The sequence below is a fragment of the Epinephelus lanceolatus genome, chromosome 2, assembly GCF_041903045.1.
Source record: "Epinephelus lanceolatus isolate andai-2023 chromosome 2, ASM4190304v1, whole genome shotgun sequence".
NCBI classification, from domain to species: Eukaryota; Metazoa; Chordata; class Actinopteri; order Perciformes; family Serranidae; genus Epinephelus; species Epinephelus lanceolatus.
In genome coordinates, this window is record NC_135735.1 from 13898697 (window position 1) to 13925011 (window position 26315).

Genomic DNA, 26315 nt, shown 5'->3' on the forward strand with positions numbered 1-26315 from the left:
GAAAGCCACACTTCAAAATAAAAGCTCTGTGCTGAGAATTTACTGTACTTCAAAATAAAGTGTGTTTTTTTTTTTACAAACTCGCGGTTTAGAAAGGACTCACGATCCACTTTTGGACCACGACCCACCAGTTGGGAACCACTATTTTAGACTATTCCTTTGGGAGTAGGGTTGGGTACCATTCATATTTGGACCAGTACTGGTACCAGTACCTAATGGTACCTATTTTCAGTACTTAACTCTCTGTAATATCAAAAATGGAATTACAGTTGTAAAAACTAAGTCCAGATTTCCACGCGCTATGTAAAGTGAAGGAACAGTCTGTGGGATGACAAACCAGAGCACAGTGTACCGCTGTGTGTCTCTGTCTGGAGACAGAACACTTTGTTCCACCTAGGTTGTAAGATGTAGTGAACTTTAATTATTCAGTGCCTTTTTATTGGGCATCAACCTTGGGTACTGTTGAAGGTAAAATAGACAAGAAGCATATATAAATGCTCCAGGTTGCTGTTATGCCTGTGAAACAAGCTGAGACATGAGCCTGCAGCTGTGATGATTAAAGTAAGAACGAATCTGTTACAAGTGAAAAAAGCATCTGAAGTACTTGCAGTCTATACGGAAATAAGACTCTTTCAGATACCAAAATTTGCCACAGACCGACTTCGTTAACATGAAATCATTCTTGGGAGTGTAATTTGGTCAGTGCACAACCCTATTTGTGAGTCGTTTCCCTGTTTTCAGTTTTAATGCTAAGCTAAGCTAACTGGCTGCTGGCTCCAGCTTCATATTTAGCATTGGGACGTAAGAGTAGCATATTTTTATCTAAGGCCCCGATCACACAGACAGCGCTTTAGCAGCTGGAGGTGGCTTTTTGTCATCACTTTCAATGAGAATTAAGTTTTTTGCTCGCTGTTTTAGCATTGCTATGTGCCTTGCGTTTCTGTGCACCTCGTATGTCTGCGCTCTAGGCACCTGGCATTTTTGCCGGAGCGCTCTGAACTCCTCGAGTTAAAAAACTTCCAACTTAGACCGGAAAAGCGCCCCACGTCATCTCTGCTTTTTTTCTCCCCATTGTCCACTGAAGTGATTTGTGAGTTGTGGGCCTCCTGTGGTGGTCACGACAAGTTTACAGTTGTTAAACAATGGAGCAGAAACTGGTGATGCTCAGTCGCTCTGCAGGACTGATGGACTCTCTGTAGTTGATGATAAACAGTACGTTGTCAAACTGCCCTCGAGTCATCCTAAAATATGCATGGAAACAGCCATCATTGAGGTGAAGCGCCTGGATCAGCTGGTGATACTCCCTCTTTTTTAGGGTCTCATGTACGCACACAGATCTCCGTTCATCTGCGCCCAACAAACTATTTGCTGACAGCCTCTCACCCTCAACCAGAGCAACAGCAAGTACCCTCTGCCTCAACAGTTTGGTAACTAGATACTAATTACTGCCAATTAAAATAAAATAAATAAATAAATAATAGATTGATTACACTGGAAGGGTTAGGGTAAGGAGGTGATGGGGTGGTTGCCTGGCAACAATAAAAAGGCGCAGCAAGTGTTTTTTTTTTACTCGTGGCATCCAATTAAAAAGCCTCACATTTTGCAACCTGCAAACTGCTTTCTGTGTGAACTCACAGAGAGAAAGCAAACACAGTTATTTCCCAAAATGTAGAAACTATTAGTTTAACATTTGAGAAGTTGTTTTTTTTTCTGTTAAATTGAAAAGTTTTTAAATAAAACATTGTTTATATTCCTTAATGAAAGGTATCTCACACAGTCTGATAAAGGTATCGCTGCTGCAACAGTATGAAAGCTAAAAATACTGTCATACAGGAAAAACATTTGACAGTTTATGTCTGTTTATGTGAGGTAAATTAACTGAGAAATTAAGGTCAATACACTTCACTTCCTCAGGTGTTTGCCTAAGATTAAATTTTAAAATTCACTCGACTGACATGAGCACACAGAAAAATGGTGACAGAAATATTTTATCATAGTTCACAGCCAATGATTTAAAACATCAGAATAGGCCTGATTAGTTCTCTTTTTTTTAAAAAATAGAGTTAATCTCTTTTATTGGGCTTGATTACTTCTGCTAATCACAATAATTATGTTTTAGCAATCTATCTTCTGCCAGAACTAATATTTGGAGGTGCAAACCAAAGGCTATTTCTATTTAACTGGTCATCTAATATTTTTTGCCTAAAATCAGGTTACACAGTATTAATCATTATAGTAATGCAGGTTTTTTATGTTCTAAAAACACAGCCGTGACCTGACAGAAGCTCCTTGTCAAATATCAAACATGTACATTATTATGGTAAAAACACACATAAATATACACACGTGTGAACTGCGTGTATGGCTTTGGATCATGACATACAGGATGTTAAATTAATTTTTATCACATGTTGTCGAGGCAGAAACTTGCTTATTGAAGGATTAAGTCATTATAAAGAATTAATTTGACTAACTCACATACAGAATGTAATTCCAGTGAAGTAGAGACTTCACTAAAGGACGACACAAAATGATTGGAGCTGCTAGCAGAGTTGTAATTACTGTTATAGAGCACATTTCTGCCGCTGCATGTAATCCTATTTCTGCTTATTAGAATACAAACATTAATAACTCATTGGGACATTAATTTTGAGACACGAGTGTAATTAAGACAAACAAATAAGAGCCTCTATCAGTGCAAATCTCACAGCGTGCGTCACAGAGTATCAAGAGTTTTTTCTGACTAAACATCACAGCTGATAAAACCTCGCTCTCAGCTTTAAGGAGGTTAAAGTGTGTAAGAGTGGAGTAAGTGGATATTATTCCTCTCCGAGTTGTCTTGAAGAGAATGTGAAAGTAAAGACACACTTCTTTGCAGTGACTGTATGGCATGAAAACTTGCAGATTCTCCGTCCTTCATGGTCCACAGTTTGAAAACCCTGCTGTCTGCTGTACTGGCCACTGCTCTGCATTTTACATTGTTAAATAATATAAGATGTATGTGTTGGAGAGACAGATGGTGGTGGGAAGAGTGACAGATGGGAAAATGACCTCCAATGTGTTTATGTTTACAGTAAAGAAGATAGGACCCAAAACATACAGCCAGTTACGATTATGTATATTTCTGTAAAAGCACCGTGAAAATAATTGCTGGTTCCAGCCTTAGTTTGCGGTGCTGTTGACTCATGTTGGGTTAAGTGTTTCGGATATTTACCCTACTGACAGAAACCACACATAACCTGTACAGACATGTATCTAAACTGTAGATCTGTTTTGTGTATGTTTCAGTTCAGTTCAGTACGCTTATTTTCCTTTTCCACTGTGAAAAGTTGTGCATGGTACCAATGGAACAGTTCCGTACCGTCCCCATTTTTGGTCCCCCCTCTGTTGGGGTACCTAGCACACAGATCTGGTACTAAAAGGTGGAGCTGTGAACACTGCAGTCTGTTGATTGGTCAACAGAGGACGGTCACTCTGCTCAGGGCTGAGTTGTGGCTGGTTTTGAGGCTCATGTAACCATTGTTCATACTGTGGAGAGTTTTATTAGTAAACTGTAACTATAAAATGAAAGCATGTTTTGCCGCCTCTCACAGCAGCTGGAGTCTGAGAAAAAACGTATTCACTGGGCCGACTGCCGGCGACTTTTAAGGTGGAACGTTAACTTGTAATGTTACTCAATGTTGAGTTTGATCATTATTTTAGTTTTTAAATTACATACACTTTTATGAATGAGTGGATATTCAAGCGTTAATATATATCTGTTTTCAATGGTGTTATGTGAACTGAACATATATTTTTAGCGTTGTGGAGCGTCGTTCCTGTGGGCTACAGCAACACTAAACCCCTGAGCTTGCCTGAGAAGGACTAAAGCACACCTGCTATTTTTAAATATCCCATGGAGAGAGACTCTCACCGGAGTCTGTTTGATTTTGTTCTGAAAATGCTGGCGTGAGGCCTCGTTCTGTAGACGATAAACGAGGTGCAAACTTCCATCTGTGTCACCGGTGAAAAGAAAATACAGAGAGTGCTGGACGGAGCAGTGAGTGACAACAACCACGCCCACATTTAAGAGTACAGTCTGTGATGGAAACGCTAGGGTCTAGGTACCATGTCTGAGGGTTACTTCTGGTTCCAAAGGTACCATGCCGTAACCATTTTTTAGGAAATGGGGACCAATGAAATCTTGCCGACTAATGACTCTTCCAATCAACTAACGTTTGGTCGACTATTGGGGGGCAGCCCTAATTTTCACAGTGTGAAATTAGTACTTTTACTTAAGTAAAGGATCTGAGTACTTCCTCAACCAGTGCTTAAAACTACCATCATTGGTCACATTGGGAGGAAGGGAACTATATTCTTGTCATTTACATTTTCAGGTTAGTAACCAGACAGAAAAAAACCAAGATTTTTTTACGCTATACATTTATGCTGAAAGTAGATTCACGTTTCAGTTTGGTCACATCTGGTCTGAAAGCACTTTACAGCTAGATTTTTACACTAATACGAAGCTGTATGTTGGTTTTTCATGGTGAAACTATTGAAGGAAATTATTAACAAGTTGCCTTGTGGCGAACATTGCCTACTAGTATGGAAAGTCTGAATATTCTTACAACGCTGATTGTGACCCTACAGCCAGTGAAAACCTAGAAACCCCTCAGTGCTGGGTTTAGTTCTGGTTTGAAGAGAAGACGTGTGAGCTAAGCCACAGAGAATGTGCTCAGCTCTACAGTCTGTCCTCAGCACAACAAAGCCCAGCTGGAGTTTATTAACTTGTTAGTGGCTTTGCTACTTTTTCTCTGTTTGGTGCACCGCAGGCACACACACACACACACACACACACACGCACACACACACACACACGCACAAACACAACATACTGCAACATTCACAGGCAGAACAAAGACAGAAATCATTTCAGCGTCACTCAAATTCAAAACTACAGTGCTTGAAGGATCCAAAACAAAAGGTCAGATCTGGATGTTACACCCACTCTCTCTTTCACACTGTCAACTGAAAACTTTCCAGAAGTGTTACTCCCTCTCCCTCCAAACAGCAGTGATTATCCTTTATTATCTACATGAGGGTGTCGTACAGTTACATATTGACAGGGCTCATTAAGGCATCCACTGCAGTTCCAGGACTGCTAAGTCTGGCAGTCTGGCAGCTGAACCCTGCTGTCCCTGTTGATGTATATATACTGTAGCAGGCATTTCACAATGCCTTCAGATTTTAGCTTCATGCAATAAACGCCATGCCCAAGTCATTATATCATGGAACACACTTTAAATGTCTGACACAGTGGAAAAAAACAACGCTGCTTATGTTTGAGATCAGCTACAAGAGCGAGAAATGTTTAGAGGTACAATCAGAGCTCAGGTCTGCCTAATTAGGAACGATGATACTCAGACTAGAGTTGGGGAATTGGATGAATATGTAATTGATTGGAAGGGCTGTGACGACAGGATTCCCTACACATTCATTTATTTGTGACGGGCTGCCACGATTAAAACATCTGTTACCACGTTTTGATTTTCTATTGTTGGAGGTGGACCATCAATTAGGAGCGCTGTTGGAATATATATTAACTGTTTGCTCCACAGACAGAGCAGCACAACACCAGTGAAACTTAACCTCTAGTACACTGGGTCAAAAGTTTGCTTTCACTTACAAACAGCTGCTCCTCTCATCTAATGATCGGATCCGATCAGGTCTGATTGGATTGACTGATCAATTATCCACTATGTGACTCATAACTCCACTAACTGCTGCTGAGGGAAAAGAAGAGGACTTTCTCCGAAACTCTGAATTTAGAAAGGCATCATAGTCTGATACAAGGACACACGGGCAAGATGGAAGTTTACGTTAATAAAGATAAAATGTTCATTTTATAAATTGATTCAGTGTCCGGCTTGTGTAAAGGTAGACTAATCAAGCTAATGACATGTTACAGAAATGTCACTGACCAAACATCTGATGTTTCCTGAGGGGCAAGTAACAGAGTTCCCTCCGTAGCCTTGTGCTGCATTTAGGTGGTGTCAGAATAATCTGAAAATGTGTCTTCCATCATGTTCATGGCTCATCTGACCCATGTCCTTCACTCTATGTTATCAACATGTTGTTATAATAATAATTTTTATTTATAAAGCGCTTTTCCAAACAGAGTTACAAAGTGCTTTATATGTCAATAGTTAGAGCAGACAAGACATGAAAACAACAGCTTCTAGAAGCACTGATAAAAACACTTATAAAAAACAGAGAAAATAAAACACTGTCTATATGAACTTAAAACTTGAGTAAAATCAGGAAAGGCTCTACGATAAAAATATGTTTTAAGAAGGGACTTTAAAGAGATCCCTGACTCAGGCAACCTGATTTCCCAACACTCTGAGCAATACTAAACACAGGCTATCTCATGCACTGTTTGTATGTATGCAGTACCTCCAAAAACTAATTCTTACATAACCTGTGTAATCGTGCAGACTGCTATCATGTGACAAATGTGCTGACGGGAGTAAAGACAGAAGTAGTATAAAGAGCAAAAGTCCTTGTAAGACATTGGGGTGGTGGAAGGGTCAAACAAACACGGGACTTTTCCCAAGGACACGGGTGTTCATGTCTCGTGTGAAGTGAAGTTTAGGTTATTTCAAGGTACATCATCAGGTTACGTTACGTTAAGTAGGTAACTCTAAGTTAAGTATGTAAAATGACAATGTGCAGCTATGTTTCTTTTCTTAAACCTAACTTTCATGACTTAACTTTCCTAAACCTGACCTATGTAACTTTATCTTGATAGCGTAATGTGACGACACCCACCCATAATTCTGAATTGAAGCTGTACCCCGAAGCCTGATGTGCACCTTCCCAGAAATTTAACAACTTGTCGTAGCACCACAGACCTCCTGTCTATTTTTGTAAGCTGAACCCATTTTCCTCAGTGGAAACGAAACTGTTATTTACCTTAATTTCACACATAAGAAACAATAAATTGTGTATATAATAAAGCCTCTATAAAAATAGCATTTTAAGTCTTATGAGTAATTTATTCTTCAGAATTTATCCTGGCTTCATATGAGCAGAGGAAATCTCTTCTCGTCACTAGGCTAATTTATACAACGTAAAATGCCATAGGCGTGTGCTAATAATGTTAGCATGTTATATTTGTTACAGACAGTTGTTTTGTCGGTGAACCTTGTGAGTTGTAATGGAGCCGAATTTTGTAACGTTATCTTTGTTAAATGTGGCTGTTGTCCCTGGCTTCATATGTGAAGAGGAGAATTCACTGGTTGCTTGTCTAATTTTTACAATGTAAAATGCCATAGGCTTGTGCTAATAATATTAGCATGTTGTATTTGTGAGGAAAATGTGTCCAGATAAAGACAAGTGCTTTGTCTGTGAATGCTGCGAGTTACAGTGAAGCTGATTTGTGTACTTCACAGAAACCCCGTCACCGACTAGTGTTTTGGAGGTGTAACTGCAGAGTGACACAGACGCATCACCACAAGTATAAATGCTCACAACAGCGTAAGCTATGGCTAAGGGTCTGCCGCACAAGTACACATCCTGGTTTAGTAGGAAATAATGCTGGTTTTATAGGCTCTGAGAGAGGGAGGCCATTTTGTGCAGCGTGTTCATAGTTTGGAGCAGCCAGAGCTCCTTTGTTGATGTTCATTTGTTGTGAGAAGCCTGAGTTGTTTACAGGGAGATAAAGATTTTGCTCAGGATCACACAGAGGTCAGAGTGTGAGCTGGTGAGTCCCAGCTTGTGTTTTGATGTCGAGTGCAGAGGTGCTTTATTTTCTGTACTGTCGATGTTTTGGGGACATTACCTCCATAACCCGATGGACTGATGTCGCTGGTAATGTATATGTGATATAATATCTTCACTGACTGCCGCAGGAGACGTGCATTTGCAAAACAGGATGTACAGAACAACTTGATTAAGTGTGCTTGCTCAGGGACACTCCAGGAGGAGAGATAACTGCTGTCATGGGGACTTGAACAAACAATTCAATTCAATTTTATTTATAAAGCCCAATATCACAAATCACAATTCACCTCAGAGGGCTTTACAGTACACAACATCCCTCTGTCTTTGGATCCTCACAGCTGATAAGGTAAAACTCCCAAAAAAACCTTTATTGGGGAAAAAAGTTCTGACTTTTTGCCAGAAAATATCCTAAAATGCAATTTCTGACATCCTGCTGGTGTTTGTTTCCCACTTTGTATCCCACAAATAAATCAAATAAACAAAAGTGAATACTCGTCAAAGATTGGCCTGTTGCCTAGTTACTCTTGGATGGGGTTGATTGGATCTATTAATTGAACTTACAGTCGAACCTCGCATAATGAGCCAGATCTCAAGCACAGTTTTCACTCAGTGAGTCGTTAATTCAAGATTGATTGTGCTCTACGTTGCTTTCTTGATATCATGCTGCTGGTGATTAATCTCAGCACTTCCTGCAGATGTTTCACAATAAAATCCTTCATGTGAAGTGAAGGAGCTCCTGCTTCTGAACAAGTGAACGTGTTTCAATGTGAAACAACCGAACAAGTCAATTAACACAGCAAAAGGGAGCAGATCAGAAACTAGAGGAGGATCTTCGTAAAATATGATCAAATACATATTAGAGGTAAAGGCTTGTCTCTGATGACAGCCGATCTGAATTAAAGGCCTGGCTCTCTTCACCCTTTTATCTTTGTGCTTTGGTTAACTGACAACTTAATAATATATTTATACAACACAACATATAATACTTTGTCAAGGATAGAATGAAAAAGTCCTGAACTTATTTCAGCTCTTGTCCCTGGTGTTTACTCCTTTATGAAGACAGAGACAGGCTGACATTAGGAAATATTAGAAAACAGGAATTTGGACAAACTAGAAAAGGCTGAGGTACACAAAAACAACCAGCAGTGCCCAACCAGCATGTTCATAAACTTGCAGCTGGAGAAACACAGGGACAAATATCATTTTCTCTAGTTGTACTTAATGTCATGTTACTGCTGGTTACACCCAAAAAAATTTTAAGAACTACTTTTGAATATAGCAAAGATGAGTTCAGGTTTGGGGAATTTAAGAGTTGTTAAAAAACACTGAATATTAAATGTATTCATGATCAATTAATTCAGATATTTTGTGGCTGCTCTAGAGGCACTTGAGCCTGACGCCCTGCTTCAATCAAGGTGACATATGGAACATAAATAGTTATGCAAATAACATCATTTGTTTTTCTAATGAATATGATAATTACGAATATTTTCAAGCAAACACAGTATTTTACATAACACGTAGGTGGTCTTAATGTAAAAATGTTTATCTAATACCTGTGGAGGTAACTCTCACTTATATAAACACTCTATGAATCAGGGACTCCAAAATAGAGCTGCAGCAATTAGTCAATAAATTAATTACTTGACAAAGAGAAAATTAATAAACTATTATAGTAATCGATTGATTGCTAAAGTCATATTTTAGGTAAAAAAAACAAAACAAATGTTCTCTGCAAAATGATTAACTGATTAATCAAAACAGAATTTGCAGATTAAATGATAATGAAAAACCTCAAGGCAAGTTCAGGACTTTTTAAGAACAATTTTACAATAAAAAAAAATAGAAGAAAAAAACTTAAATCTTCAACAACATCAATTATGGGGGATTTAGGGAAAATTTTGTCCAAACTTTTTGTCACTAGGCTAATTTATACAAAGTAAAATGCCATTGGCTTGTGCTAATAACATAAGCATCTTATATTTGTTTGGAAAACGTGTTTAGTGTAGGACAGTTGTTTTGTTGTTGAACCTTGTGAGTTGTAAGAGACGAATTATGTACTGTTACCTTTGTTAAATGTTGCTGTTGTCCCTGGCTACATATGAGAAGAGGAAAGTCCACTAGCCACTAGGCTAAATTATACAATGTCAGATGCCAAAGACTTGTGCTAATAACGTTAGCATTAATGTGTGTTTTGAATCAACTACACTTTACAGCACTTCACAGAAACCCTGTTGTGGACTGGTGTTTTGGGACTGTAACTGCAGAGTGACACAGACACACCACCGCACAAGTATAAATGTTCACAATGGCGTAGGCCATGTGCGTAGGCAATGGCGTAGGGTCTGTCGAACAAGTATAAATCCCCCTTAAAAGGGGGGAGGAGATAATGTCCGGAAAAGGGGTTGGGGACTCTTACTTCCTGCTCATGGTATGTTTAATGGTTATGCAAGAGTGCGGTCTGAGGGACTGAACTGAAGCTTCTGTGATCCGATGTGTGTTGTATCAAACATATATTCAAGTAAAATCAACTGTAGCTCATGGAGTTTATTTTATTATACATCAAAATGGAGACTGACTAAAGAGTACAAATTTTTTTTCATAAAAAATCTAATCAAATCCTGCATTGTAGAGAGGCAAATTACTTTTTAAGCATTTTAAGCATAAAGTTTGTATCAGGTATCATCAGTTATGTTGCTCACAGTGTAGCTGACAGGTAGATGGCACTATGCTTCATAACCTGTAACTAAAATAAACTCTATGTAGAGCTGAAGATAGACGACAGTGACCTACTGGCCTAAATGGGTGGTAAACAACATTCCTAACAATCAAACAGCTGCACCTAGTTATCAAAGAGTTTCTCAAGATTCAATATAAAAACATGAAAACATCAACTGTGTTCCAAACACTTGATTAGACTGACATTTTTTAGCACATGAGTTTCCTCCTTTGTGTGAATAGCAATCTTCCCATGTAACAAGCCATTATGCACAAAATGCTCATCAAACGCGAAATGGGCTTGCATCCTTTTTCTGAAGATATGGTGATTAAGTCATGTATAATGCATGTGCACCACAATGATATCCATAATGAGCACAGAGGCATCGTTCTCTATGGAGGACGGATAATGATGGAGAAGAGTTCAACCAGTGAGGTCGCCATGGTAATAAAAGGAGTAGCTGGTGCAGCCCAGACTGTTGACCAGTTTAGAGTGGCAGGGCCAAACTGTGGGCTGGATAACCTTTATCCCACAGACTGATAAGACCCAGCAGAAAGCACAAGACTGCACCGGAGGGAGAGGAGGGAGGGATAATGACAGGGAGGGAGAGGGAGAGAGGGAGGATGGTGTGAGCGAGATAATAACTACGATTACATGCACACAAGAAACCAGGTTACATACAGGAGACATCAGGTTAAGGCAGGAAATCTGCAAACACGTTTACATGCACCACAATTCCTCTCTTACCATAAACCAGAATTTACAATTTCTCCCCCAACCCCTCTACTGTCTGCTGTCATATTTTTAAGTTTATTAATGATATATGCTGCTGCAGCTTGAGGAGTGGTGTCGCAGTGAGAGGAATGGCTCTGTAGCAAAAGAGCATAGTTTTCTTCTTGCAGTGCATGTGAAAAACTGCACGACTTTCTTAATTCAAAATAAATTATACACCTTACATTATTCTCTTACAGTATTCATCCATACACCACTTACTGAGTGAAATGTTGGGAAATCATGCACATAAAACAAATAAAAATCCTTCTCATACATATAAAAGACAGCCAAGAGAATTGCAGACAAAATTACTAATCAAAAACCAACAAACTCACAGCTTATTAAATTAAAATCCTCAAAAATGTAGAGAGTCTTAGTAAGTCGGTGTATAAAGCCAAGAATTAATTAGTGCCTGAAGCCATCACGAGAGGAATATGCATGCTCAAGAAACAAAAGGTCAGAACTAATGTGCAAAAATCATTAGATCTCAGTTGAGGGGGTGAATTTATGGAACAGTTTAAGTGAGGAGCTAAAATGGTGCGGCAGCATACTGTGTAAATTAAAAAAAGAAAAAAAGTTTTGTGTTTGAACTCCTTCCTTAAGCTCTCTAATTTTATTCTTCACACAATTATATGTCACTTTTAACGTGTACAGACGAGCACAGTAGTAAGCATGCTGCCAGGAAAGACTGTCTGAAAATGCAACTCAGTCTCACCCAACACGTCATATACAAACCCTTAGAAAGTTGCCCTCAGTGCCAGATACAGACGCACAGACACACCCTTTACTGGTGGCATGAGATGCGCAGGGTGGCAGTATTTTTTGAAGCTCTGAGCAACTGTTGTAGTAGAAACAGCAAGAGAGTCTGCATAGGGTGGGTGGATGGATGGGTAAAACAAACTTACCACCCAGGAGCCTGCTGTTTGTGCCCTGTATAAAAGCAAAAGTCAACCGAGCTGTTTTAATGATAATGTAGTGTGCTAGTATGTGTAACATACTATGCTAGTGATTTACGTCACGTGATGTATGTGGCTTATGTCACGTGATGTTACATTAAGTTAGTTGCGAATGTACTTATTTCATGCCAAACTAGGTAACTTTGTTTTGTTGCGACACCTAAAGCTCTAGCCTGGTTCCAGACCATAGACCCCGCCCACTCAACTGAGTAGGCTTGCATCTCTGGTCTGGCATACTGCAATGAATTTGCGATTTATCTCGTCCAAACGATGGAAGGACCAATGAACGCCGGGGGTGGGGGCGGGTCTAGCGATTAGCCAATCAGCGCCACGCTGATGTCAAGCTGTGCGCCGGTGGGTAACTGGTGAGGATAGCAACAATGGCGACCGCTACAGATCCTACAGACCACATTAACGATGCTATCGAGGTATTTCGCCGCTACTCGCGTTAATGGAGGACCAAATTAAGGAAGCTGCTAAACTGGATTTAACGGCGATGCAGCTGGGCGTGCACGACGACGGAGACATTTTAAACGGGCAATGCTCGCTTGTTTTCAATGAACTAGGCTTAAGGAAGTAAACCTAAGAACGAAGTTTATCCCCTCTAAGTTCTAAGTTTATTTTGAAAAGAGACAGTATGTATCTAAGAGGCAGAAACTGTGCACTTTTTCCTGTGAAAACTGAAGGGTATTTTGAGAAGGCACGATGAATGTAACCAGTGTAAACTGACGTGCTCTCCAAGCAGTTTCCAAAACTGGTGCTGGATGGATACCTGGTAGAGCCCGACCGATATATCAGTTGGTTGATGAATTTGTATGATTTTGGCCTATCAAAGATATATCAGTATTGGCGTATTTGTTGTCAGATATGCATCTATATTAAAACTTTTTTTTTTTTTTAAGATGGTAATGCAAGAAGAGATGCATGGAATAATTTATAATGATCAAATCACCAGTGAAGTTTACTGTTTCACTGCACTGATGTCATTTTTAACATTAAAGTTTATTGTTAAACTGTAAAATGCAAAAAATAAGGAATTTTTTTTTAATCCCTAACATCGGTATCGGCCGATACTGATATCCAGTACTGGTTGGGCTCTAGTACCTAGATGACAGATGTGTGGGGACACTGACCAAGTGTGGGTAGCCTACTATAGGAGTTGAGAGTGAGAATATGTTGCAAAAAATGTACCAATATCCCCATATTGAAGTGAATAAATGTGGGGATAACATGTGTCTTGCTCCTCTGTATGACGACTGGCATAAACTAACCATTAGGCAATGTTATATTGTTTTCTATTGTACTATTTTTTGGAACTAATTCTCTTTTTTATTTGCCTCCTTTTACTTTCATGCCAAATTGTTTGTGGACAGGCATAAAACTATTTTCTATTCACATGCATCTGAATTTTACAAAGAACCTGCTGTTCAGCTGTGATTTACTCGGACTCATTTATTCCAATTTTAGATGCAAGGACACCAAACAAGTCTAATCTTTCTTTTGACTGCACTGTGTTCAGACTCTCATGCACATGCGCTCTTGTAAAAAGAAAAACCCTGTCAGAATCTTGGTTAAGCACATACATGGCCAATAAATCAGCTTTCTCCAGCAAAAAAAACAAAGAAGAAATCTAGCAAACCTAAAGAGCAAGCGAGCAAGTGGGGGAAGGGAGTCAGAAAGAGACTGGAGAGACTGGAGGTGAGGCATCAGGAGAGGCAACAACAATGGGGGAGAGACAGAGAGAGGGAGAGGAAGAGGATTGAGCCATAATCAGAAGATCAGAGAGAAGTAAACAAGCAGAGAAGAAGCAGAGTATGTGAAAGAGTGTGATCAGAGAGTGAGGAGAGTATAGCACTTTTAGAGCGAGAGAAAAAAGTCTCCCAGTCTGCCCATGAGGAGGAATTACAATTAATCAAGTGGTTTCATTACTGCCCTCCATTATTATAAGGATAAAGAGGGTCATTTCTGAAACAAATTCAGATTTTCAGCTCTGTGAGACAACATGCACCATCTTCCTCTGGGCTTTTTCCTCCTCTCAGTCATCCTTTCGCTCTCTCTGCTTCTCTGAGAACAATATGATCAGCATGCATTATTTATTGGGAAAGTACGGTTGTGTTTTGAAAGTACTGTATGTGCAGACGTGTGTGTGTGTGTGTGTGTGTGTGTGTGTGTGTGTGTGTGTGTGTGTTTGTGTGAATGTGCGATTCAGATTCAAATGAGGGGAGGGTGTGTTCTGCGGGCACAGGTGTACGCCTGTATGATTTCATCACTTTGCATGCAAATTTTAACTGAGGATGGCCGCAGAGACGGAGTGAGGGTGGAAGACAGAGTGCGTGGAGAGAGCGCGAGGAGGCCGAGAGGGATGGAACATGTGCAGGAAATGGATAGAGTGAGAAAGGTTGAGGGAAGGAGGAGAAAGATGGTGTGATGACAGAGCTGCAGGCGCTGTGTTTGTACATGCATCTGCAGGCAAATTAATCACGAGATGGTCTCTTACTCCATTAAAATGCTAATGTAGGAAAATCTAGACATTTCCATATATTTGCAATATATCCCAGAGCCCAAAGAGTGTTATTATGCTAAATGCAGGCTGGGTGCTCCATGCACACCAAATATAATGACAAATCTGACCAAGATAAAGATTAAAAGTCTCTTAAGTGGTGAATTAAAGAGCAGACTGGATATAAGAGATAGTGCTTAAATACTGAGCCTCTATCATATTAGACAAGAGGAGATTCTGGATACCTGGACTTATTAAAAGCCTTGAAAAACTATTTTCTCAAGAAGCTTCTTTCTCTGAGTGATGACGCCTTACATCAAGGCACTTTCTTTCTGCCAAAAGTGGAACAGTTCTAGTTCATTTACATGACAGATTCGTGTATTTGCATTTTTGTCAGAGATCCTGTCGGCGGTTTGAAGTGGGTGGAGCACTTATAGGTGATGTCACATACATCCCTGCACCAGTAAGGATTTATCCATATCTGAATCAGAATCTAAGGACAGTAAGCGGGTTGTTTGCTTCTGGTGCCACTGTTAATAAAATCCGATCAAAACACACCCAAACCTTCCTGATGAAGCGAGTATTTGACTGTCGAAGGTTAAGTATGCAGGATTTATCTAAGGCTCAGGAGGTAAAGCGGCTCGTCCACTAATCGCAGGATCAGCGGTTCGATCCACTGATGGCAGTGGCCGATATTTTTCTGTTGTGTCACATTAGTTTTGCACAGGTTAAAAACGAACAGTGTCCTGTCATCCCAGGGAAAAAAAAAATGTGTTTGTGACAGAGATCTTTCCCAGAATGCTGTTGGGAAGCATTTGGGATGACATGATGCAGTAAACGTAATGCTACATTGTGAACAACAACTCCGTGTTGAAATCAGCAGGAGGAGAACTAGTTAACGTTAACAGCTAACGGAGGCTGCACTGAGTTACATTATGATGCGCTTCGGCTCTGCTCAATAAAAATAAGTATTGGGCGAAGATAAATTATAACGTTATAATGACGTGTTCAAATGTCATGTCGTAAAATTTATTTTATGGACACTTGAATAAATATAGCTGTTTGAAGGGGGAATTTGTTGATGTTTTCACAGCAATATAAAATAGATAGTGGAGAGGGAATTATGATACATACATAGTAAGGGGTCGTACACATGCCGCGTTTTTTGCATCCTCAAATTCATCGTTTTCAATGTAGATGTGTGGCAGGTGTGCTCAAAGGCCAGAGTGACGCTGTCACAGCCCACAAGTGCTCCTGAGCGCCTACTTTTCAGGGTGTTGGTTGCGCCTCAAACAGAGTTTAACTTTTGGAATGCAGCAACGCAAATCGCATGTCATGTGACGGGGAACAACCAATCACAACTGACAGATATCTTCCCCTTTATCCGTAATATCAGTCTGTGATAAATATGGAAAAGTTGATCATGTTAGTGCAGGGCTACCCAGAGCTTTACATCCGTCCCACAGATGACAGGCCTACACACTTATAAACAGCTCCTGGAAGAAGATCAGCTCTGCATTCAGGATTTCAGGTAAATAGGCTATCATACGGTACTTGTTAAGGTTGCTTAGTAACCACAGACACAACCTGCCGCTGTGCTATTGAAAGCTGGCTCAATAACGCCCAGCGTCCAACTTGGCATTTTCCAGGCGGTTACAGATGCGGCATGTGTACGGGCCCTGAAAAGGCTTTTAAAAGCAGTTATTTTTTTATAGGATATTGTTAGAGCCATTTCTAGAAAGTCCTAGTTTCCTACTTTTTGAGTCACTTGAATGCGCCACCTGACCTAGAATCTGGGGAACCTTTAATTAAGGGCAGGTGTGCTGATGTGAGTGTGGAGCGTGGAAAACACCACGGGGTTACAGTCTTTAACTGCTGGCTGTTTGGTTAATCTTAGTTTTTACTGTTTGATGAAGTCGTTTAATGCCCCATTGATTTGAAGTTTGTTTTTGTAAAGGCCTGTTTATTTGGGGAATGTTTGTTTGGGGATTTTGTTTTCATTTTTTAAGCGCATCATCCTGCAACTCTCCACACATCCTGCAAATCAGTAAACTCTTAAACCAACCGAAGCACCTGGATCATCAAACAGTGAGTAAAGCTAAACACAAAACAGTGTGTTTATCATATCTCCCATTATAGTGTCTATATTTTGAACTTATTAGGAAGCTGCAATTGATACTTTTCATGAAAAAGCTTATATTAAAGGTTGTTTCTTTAATTTTTATATGACTGAGTTTGTGCTTATTCAAAGATAATGGAGATAACTTAAGTTGTTGCATGCTTAGTCATGAAGATTTAATGGTAACAGAAAAAGAGCTGTTGTTTTCTGACAACTAACTTACATAATATGCATCTTCTCTTATTGTGGACTCGACTGTTTCCCTGCATGGAAACAGAGCTGAGTTTTGTTCAGGAAGTGAAGAGGTGATGGTTTTATGCAGAACTGTTTTCTCAGCAGTGCTGCAGACTGACGGCTCAACCGCTGTACATGAAAGGTTTCCTTAAAACACCCTAAATGTCTTGGCTCTTATTGCTCACTTAATGTGGTATCCCAGGAGACATGTGACTCTGTTTAAATAAATGCAGCACTGTCAACATATGTTGTTGAAGGTCTACCTGCAGTGATTCATTTATATTCAGTGGCTCCACGCTGATGTAAAAATTGGTCTCACAGCAAGAAATATACACGTACAATGAAGATATAATGACAATTCATCATGTGGCAAAACAAATTCCAGCATAGCAGTCTATATATAACAATATAAATATCTAAATAAGCCATTACTCATCTGTGATGTAAAGTGAAATGTGTCCAGTGGCTGAATGTCACTCTCAAAATTACCATCACTAAATATTGTTCTCAAGCTTGTGACTAAATGGAGGCTCTTATTAATGGAAATAAACACCTGAGCATATACTACTGCTGTTAGGTAAGTAGCATAAACTGTGTATAAAGATGGACGACATTACAGCTCCCCAAAAATTTAGCTGAAACATCTTGATCACTCCCTTGATGAGACATGGACCAAACTAAAAGATCAGAGTACACGTTAAATAAATTTTTTCCAAACATGTTTTCTGTCGTTTTAGGTAGTTGTTATCACATGTTTAAAGCTATAGTTGGTAACTTTCATGTAAATAAGATTGTGCCGTATTTGCTGAAACTGTCACTGTATTCTGAAAGAAGTACATGAGACAGATAGTCTGAAAAAAATCATGTCCGACCTCCGCTTCCTACTGTTTCTAATGGTATTCGCTAGAATTAGACTGCGGCGCGGCAGCAACAACCAATCAGAGCCAACGAGTCTCTCTCACAGCTGTCAACCAAGTCATTCTGCGGTCAAACTATCAAAATAGGCAGAGCTGATCATACAAGCTGGAATTTGTTTTGCCACATGATGAATTGTCATTATATTTTCATTGTATGTGTATATTTCTTGCTGTGAGACCAATTTTTACATCAGCGTGGAGCCACTGAATAGTCTTTTCCATTTTATTTGCAGATGACACAAATCTGGTTCTTTCCCACAAACATTTCAAAACTCTTATTGAAGAAGCCAACCTCAGTCTTTCAGTCATTTCCATTTGGTTCCAAATGAACAAATTATCACTTAATATAAAAAAAAAACTAATTTCATATTATACTGTGGAAGGAAAAAATATGACCCAGAACAAGCTGACCTTTTTATTCAAGGTAATAAAATCAATTAAGTTTCCTCTGCTCGATTTCTGGGTGTAACTGTCGACGAAAAATGTTATTGGAAAGAACAAATCAATGCTGTGTCTACCAAAGTCTCAAAGTCGATGGGAATTATTAGAAAAATCAGTACTTGTCTTAATAGATCCTGTCTGTTAACTTTGTATTATAGTCTTGTGCATCCATACCTCATATAGTGTAATCTTGTCTGGGCCAACACTTGTCGCACATATCTCAACAAACTCTATTTACTCCAAAAAAGATTTGTTACAACAGTCACAAGGTCACACTTCCAAGCCCCATCTGCTCCCCCTTTTTTTAAAAACTTAAGATTCTAACCATTTTTGATATTAATTCAATGCAGATCTCTATCCTTGTTTACAAGTCCCTTTACCTGAGCTATGCACTACCACTCCACTTCCAACAATACTTTTGTACAAAATCCAATCTTCACAGCTATTCAACTCGGCAATCATCTCATCTAGAGGGCAATATAATATTAAATACAGAGGGGTCTCTCTGTGGAATAAAAACTCAAATTTAGCACCTAGCACTCCGTCCCTCCCTATATTCAAACCTAGATTAAAAAACAAACTCATTGCTGAGTTGTAAACAACTGCTGACCCGGACTATCATCCAAGTATTGTTTTGTTGTGTACCTCGGTAGTTAGACACCTTATTCTTCTACTTTCAACTTAACTTTGTCCCTCTTACTTATGTTCTGTTTTTTTGTGTGTTTTCAACAACTTCTTCTTGTTATATTCTATGTTCTTTATTTAGTAGTTATTTTAATTTTGTCCATTCTATCCATACTGTGTTTCTTTCTTTTTTTTAATTATCTTTTATGTTCTAATAAACTAATTGCATAATAGTGGTGAGGCCACTAGATAAGCCCGATTGGGATTCCGACCTCTCCAGCACACACTTTGTTTATGTTTTCTTTTGAGACCACTGTATAATCCTACTACAAGATGTGCAAATAAACAAATAAACATGAATCAAGATTCAGTTACTGTATTGCCTATTTCTTGCTTTAAAATGAGGTCCGGCTGGTGGGCTGTGCTCGCTGCTCCCGTTTAACTATATCCAACATGGTGGCAGAGTCACAAGCTTTCTCATATTACGGCCAAACAGTACACTAAAATTGCAAAAACATCTGAAGTGATGGGCAATAAAGTAACAGAATCTTGATTCATATCTGATCACCGCTGCCTTGTTAGACAGTTTGACTGCAGTTCACAGAGTGACTGACATGATGGACGGCTGCATTAGAGACTCCTTAGTTTTGATTGGTGGCTTTCATTCACATGCAGTATGGCTATTAGAAATACTAATAATAACTAGAAGGCGACAGAGTAGACAGAGGAGTATAATATTTTACACAGATTATTGGTATCATTTAGGCAGTGGTGGTGGTGCAGTGGTTTGCATTGTTCCTGGGTTCCTCGTTCAAACCCACGGTGGGGGCTGTGGGAGCCCTTCTGTGTGAAGTTTGCATGTTCTCCCCAGGTCAGTGTGGGTTTTCTCCAGGTATTCCGGCTTCCTCCCACAGTTCAAAAAGAAAATGAATACATGTACGTTGCTTTAAGTGTTCATTTTTCTGTTAAGTTTAGTTTTAATTAGTTATTAGATGCTCTAAGGGGATGTGAGGTCGTGATTGTCAGCTGTCTGCACCAAACAGTGTATTTGGTATTGGGTCAGGCGGAAGTATGGGCAGACTCTGGCTCCCAGTGGCGTCACCAGTGCAAGATGGCAGCACAGGATATTTTGGCTTCATTTTTGTAGAGTGGGAGGAAGTGGAGATGCATCCTCCATCTCTATATACAGTCTATGGTAAGTAGCAGCATAAGAGTATCTGAGAAAGCCAATTTTCCAGCTTTTATTTATAAATATTTTCACTTACACATCTTATGAACCAACTGTGGCCTCTGTCTGTTCTGAACCCTCCTGGGAAATCTGCAAATTATATTTCTGCAGTAACATTTCGGTGCCCTGTCAACACATTAACAGGCAGCCCAGCACCAGCACTGGCAGGGAGCCTCTCCACAGCGATGGAAATATAAATGTCAATGTTTTCTGTGACTGCTGCCATGATTACTATGGGAATAATATACTGATATAAACACCCACAATTTTGCAGATTATTTTTTCAGCGTTTTCATATTCACTGGGTAGTTTGACAGTGAAGACACAGACAGGAAACATATGGAGAGAGAGAAGAATGACAGGCAATAAAATCCCTGCTCAGTTGCAGTTACTGTATTTGAGTCTTAACCCGCAGGCCAACAGGAAGCTCCACAACCCTCTATTCATAATGTTTTCTTGCCTTTCAAGACATGGAACTTGGCACATTATACAGCCATGTATATTCTGGCTTTGTGAAACTAAAACAAACAAACATGTCACATACACTTTCTTTTTTTTTAAACACCAGATCGTAAAAATAAAATGGTGCTATAATGCTGAAAACTGAAAGCAGGTGTGACTAAATGAATTATTATCCACCAGGAAATTCTTGCACTCCATTTAACAATTAAACTCATTTACTATACCCTGCAGTGTGATGATATATAGTGCAAATGTAGCGCATACATGGTGATTGAATGTATCTATCTACTTAAATCCAACTCTCACACAAAGCACACACACACATTCCCTCACCTAGACTCGTTGGCTTGATGAGCTCGTCCAGCATGTCGTAGAAGGGCAGCCTCTGGAGCTTGACATCTGGGTGGACCGGGTGGAGTGTGGTCGAGCTGGACAGGTGGTGCGTCAGCCCGGTTAACTCATGCTTCCCAGGGCCGAGCAGTGAGAGGGGCAGTAAGGCAGCAGGTGATGGGGCTCCACCGTGACCGGCGTGACCCTCATACGCCAGCTGTGTCAGGCCAGCGGGCAGCGCGGCGCCCCCTCCTCCGACCACTCCAGCTGAGGCTGGGTGGTGTGGCCCAGGCATGGCCAGCTCTGAGTGGGATACCATTTTGGCAGGGAAGCGTCGTCGGTAGAGCTCTTTGATCTTCATATGCACGGCGGGGCTGCAGCCGGCCTTCAGAAGATGCAACGCCTTGGTCAGCAGCTCATGCTTGCGTCCGTGCTTGTTGCGCCCAGCGTAGCCCAGAAGCACCTGCAGCTCTGACACCCGCAGGCTCATCACCATTTGCTGTGATGGGAAAGAGGATGAGAAATCAACTTTTGTGATGCTATTCATGATTGATACAAAACTGATATAGGTCGATAGATCAACAGAATTTCTGTTTAAATAGAACCACTGAAGTGTAGAGAACCCAGGACAGAGCCAGGACACAGAGGTGTGTTCATTCTAGCAGCCATTCATACATAAGCTCCATTTCCACCAAGCAGTTCGGTACACTTTTTGCTGTTTCCATTGTGAAAAGTTGTGGATGGCACCAACGGAACCGTTACGTACCGTCCCCATTTTTGGTCCCCCCTCTGTTGGGGTACCTAGCACACAGATCTGGTACTAAAAGGTGGAGATGTGAACACTGCAGTCTGTTGATTGGTCAATAGAGGACAGTCACTCTGCTCAGGGCTGAGTTGTGGCTGGTTTTGTAGCTCATGTAACCACTGTTCATACTGTGGAGAGTTTTATTAGTAAACTGTAACTATAAAATGAAAGCATGTTTTGCTGCCTCTCGCAGCAGCTCACTGGGCCAACTGCCGGCAACTTTTAAGGTGGAACGTTAACTTGTAATGTTACTTAATGCATGAGTTAACGACATGAATCCAACAGCACACTGACAACTTTGATCATCACTTTAGTTTTTATATGACATACACTTTTAGTACTGACTGGATCTTCAAGCGTTTATATATTATGTTCAACCGGACTATGTGAACTGCATATAACCAAATCCTCAGTTGATGACGAGCGCCATTCTGGTGGGCAACACCAAACCCCTGAGTTTGCCTGAGAAGGACTAAATGCACAAACCCGCTATTTTTAAATATCCCATGGAGAGAGACTCTCACTGCAGCCTGTTTTATTTTGTTCTGAAAATGTCGGCATGAAGCCTTGTTCTGTGGACGATAAACAAGGTGCAGACTTCCATCTGTGTTCCTGATAATGAGGATACAGTGAGAGCTGGATGGAGCAGTGAGTGACAACAACCCCACCCATATTCAAGAGTACTGTTTGCGGTGGAAATGCTAGGTGGACCAAAGGTGTAGGTACCATGTCTGAAGGGTTACTTTTGTTTCCAAAGGTACCATACTGAAAGTGTTTGGTGGAAACGGGGCTAAAGAGACTTAAAGTGCAACAGCGATACGTGGCTCATTCATTGTGAATGGGACCTGGTGCTGCTGCCTGGTTATACAGAGATTTAAAAAGGTGCCCAGAGGCTCTACGTGTTGAGAAAGGCTCAACTTTATGCAAATGTCCTCTCAGGCAAAGCAGGTGACAACCACACGATAGCAATCATATTGATTCTTACAGAAACAGAAGCACTTTGACAGAACTGAAAACAAAACCCATTCTGTACTCTGGATACAAACTGTGCAACATGAAATGAACAACTTCCTTGTGCATAGTTTGGTACAATATCTAGATCAGAAAGAAACTGTAAAGTCGCAGCAGGGTATGCAAATGACATGCTCAACGCAACACACCCACAGAGCTGCAGATTTATGAGCGGCCAGAGACCGTCTACTACTTTGTGTGAGTGCAGCGCTACTCCTAGTTTACCCTGCAACACTCTGTGATTCCCCAGGGAAAAACTTAACAAGTTAATGTGGGAGAAGACATTTGGCTGCTCTGCTAGCCCTTCTGCCACTGCCAGCCTGACCAGGTACACAAATTAACCGAAAGATTGAATTTTAAATACATAACTGGATGATTTACATTCAATATTCTGTGTCTTTATCTGGCACGAGGCTGGTGTGTTGCCTTTGAGCAATGCCAAACTCTGTGCTGAGTCTCTCCCTACACTCAGACACGTTAGTTCAGCACAGCTGGCAGTTTGCCCCACAGATGTTTAAAAAAAAATACACACACACACACACACTGTAAAGTTTCCTTCTGGCAGACACACATTTCATCGCCCTACAGCGCACAAAAGTCTCAGTATTACAACAGCTTAATTTCCCAACATGCTTATGAGAACCTGTCAACTGGATCAGCACCTGTCCAAATACTACAGACATCACTGACGCTGGGAAGCAGCATGCTCGATGCAGTAAGTTTTTGTATGTGTTTAAGTGAGAAAAAAACTACAAAGGATTTTCCCTGGCTCAATGTGAGGCTGAGGCGCTACCTCCCAGGGGGTTGTGGGATGGAGCTGCAGCGAGAGCATGAGAAAAAGTGTTGCCTGCACTGACTTCAGGTTTAGCTTCAGGCTTGCCCAAACTACAGTGAGCACCAGCAGCTCTTCATCTGACGACAGCAATTATCCAAATGTGTATATGGACTAACTTCAAGTAGAACTTGACAAAGAAAAACAAAGTTGTAGCCACGGTGACTGTAACTCAGCACTTCCTGCAGCTGTTTGAATGCAAAGGCCATGATCAATTATCACATGAAGCAGCTACACCAAATGCTGAAACTCCATTATTCAGCTCAAGTGATCAAAAAACACGTAGACAAGCCAGCTGAAATTTAAACCGTTTTCCACACACTTGTCCTGTCTTAGCTTGACTCAGTTTGACTTCAAGGTGTGTCTTCAAGAAGTGTTTTTCCATCACACAGCCTGCCAGGTAAAATAAGACTTGTCCTACAGATTCTTCACAATAAAAGTCCCCCTTTATTCTGTTATTTAAAAGCTTTTATTGTGAAACAGCAAAATAACAACATGTTAGTAGAAGCTACGAAACTACAGAGGGCTGAACACACAGACTTCTGAAAACGTATTTCTCTCTGGTCTCGTCGTCACCACTACCAGCTTGGAGTCGGTCAGACACACTTTTAGCCTGAATCCAGAGATGATCCATTTTGGGTGTGGCTCGGCATGTTTAAACTGACAATAGAAACGCAAATCGGTGTGGCAAAGTTTGACTTGGCGCAGCCATAAGTGCCAATGGAAAAGCCTGAATAAACAGACAAAGAAGCACAACTGCCTAGTTACTATATCTACAGTAATCACTACTGAAAGGTTATAATTATTTGCTCCAGATGACTCAGAACGCTAGGCAGATCCCAGGTGTGAATTTAAGAGCTTGGATTTGAAGCAGGACAATGCTGAAGTTTTAATGCACTCAAACTTTAAAAAAACGATTTAAGACACCAAGCTGGCCTTGAATGGAGGGACCTGAGACCAGACAACTGTATACCAGAATTTTATCACCATTCACGGTAAAGGACAAATTCCCTGAATTAAGATGGTGAGGTTTAATTTTCTTAGAATAAGAAAGAATAAGTAAGAAGCTTTGTTAGTATAAATAATCAGCTGCCTACAGTCACGTCAGTGTTAGCGTGTTTGAGATGTCAGATACAAATAACAAAAATATACCAATACTGTAGTGACCTTTTCAACATACCACAGTTTCTAGGCCACTTAGTTTGAGTGATGTCTCGATTTTGACTCGTGTTTCTGTTCCTTTTCTCGAGTTCCACAGTAATAACGTGAGGCACGGAGGTTTCACGTGGTTTACTGAGAATCCAAAAAAGATCCAGAAAACAAAACTACAGGCCAAGTCTTTCCAAAATTACATCTTGAGCTGTCCTCTACCGACTTGATGTCCCATATCTATATATTCTCATCATATTCCCGTTATTATACTTCAACACTGCATAACAAGTCAACACAAACTTCACGTCGTCTTTATGCACAACACTGTCCACAATCTCCTACTGCCATGCGCACTAAACTGCTTTAGGCACCATACCTGGCATAAATATCTTGTGTATGCATACTCATGAATAAAGTAAATATAAACATAACTTCAGTATAGTCCACTCCCATACATTATACAAAATATACAGAAACGGTTGTGTAAACTTAAATATCATCATGATGTGTCATGTCAACACGGAAATCCTTACCAAATATTAATATGTACTTAAGTGGCTCTTACAAATACTTTCTTCAGTTACAGTTTTCCTATCATTATTTGGGTTGAAACTAAGATGAAAGACGAATAAACACATAACAGGACAAAATCAAAAGAGTAAAGCACAAGCTCTTTATCTTAAGATGGAGGTGAGTGATAAACAAGAGCTGAAACCTCAGCTCATTAACAAGCAGCCATCACTGACATACATTAAATATGTGGACAGAATGTGGATGACTAAAGCTATGAGACAGACCTTAAAGAAAGCTGATCTTAACTGCATTACACAAGCTACAGACAAGGACACATACTGTATATGCACACACACACACACACACACACACTGGGTAGACTTGTAAGAATGTCTTGGACAAACATCCTCCCTTCATCTCCTTTAATGACAGAGCAGGGATAAATCACACAAACACACACCCCCTAAATGACAAAGCACGCAGGCCTGTTAGTGCCCAGTGTGTCAGTTTCCGGCTAATCAATTATATACACACAGTTATAATTGTTATGTACAGAATATGTGTGCTGCTGTGTCCACACAAAGGATTAAACCTTCAAGCCTTCTACATTTTCTTGTTGTTTTTTATAATGAGGCCCGTTCCTCCTGGGTTACGCTGGAGTCTTGCATTTAATTGACATTTAAAATGACATATATTATGGCTGCTGTAGGCTATTTTTTGTGACCTAAACATAGCAGCTACTTATTAGACTTGGAAAAACAAAAACACCAAGATGCACCAATGCTGCTTTTTCACTGCTGGAATGGATTTCTTGTAAATATCTAGCTTTATATTTAACTTTGATGCTAAGCTATTTATAAGAGTTCATCAGTAGGAGTGCATTTAAAGAGTTAAATTAATGCACAATAATCTGAAAATGCATGTCAAATTT

The 26315-nt window shown here is 40.1% G+C and overlaps 1 protein-coding gene across 1 annotated transcript in view; it reads right to left on the reverse strand.

Moving 5' to 3' along the window:
• Positions 1-26315, reverse strand: part of LOC117262264 (E3 SUMO-protein ligase PIAS1-like) — a 78181-nt gene that overhangs the window by 18952 nt on the left and 32914 nt on the right. The window contains exon 2 of the mRNA XM_033635143.2: positions 21075-21570. Within this exon, the coding sequence (XP_033491034.2) occupies positions 21075-21570 (496 nt within the window). The remainder of the gene's footprint in view (positions 1-21074; positions 21571-26315) is intronic.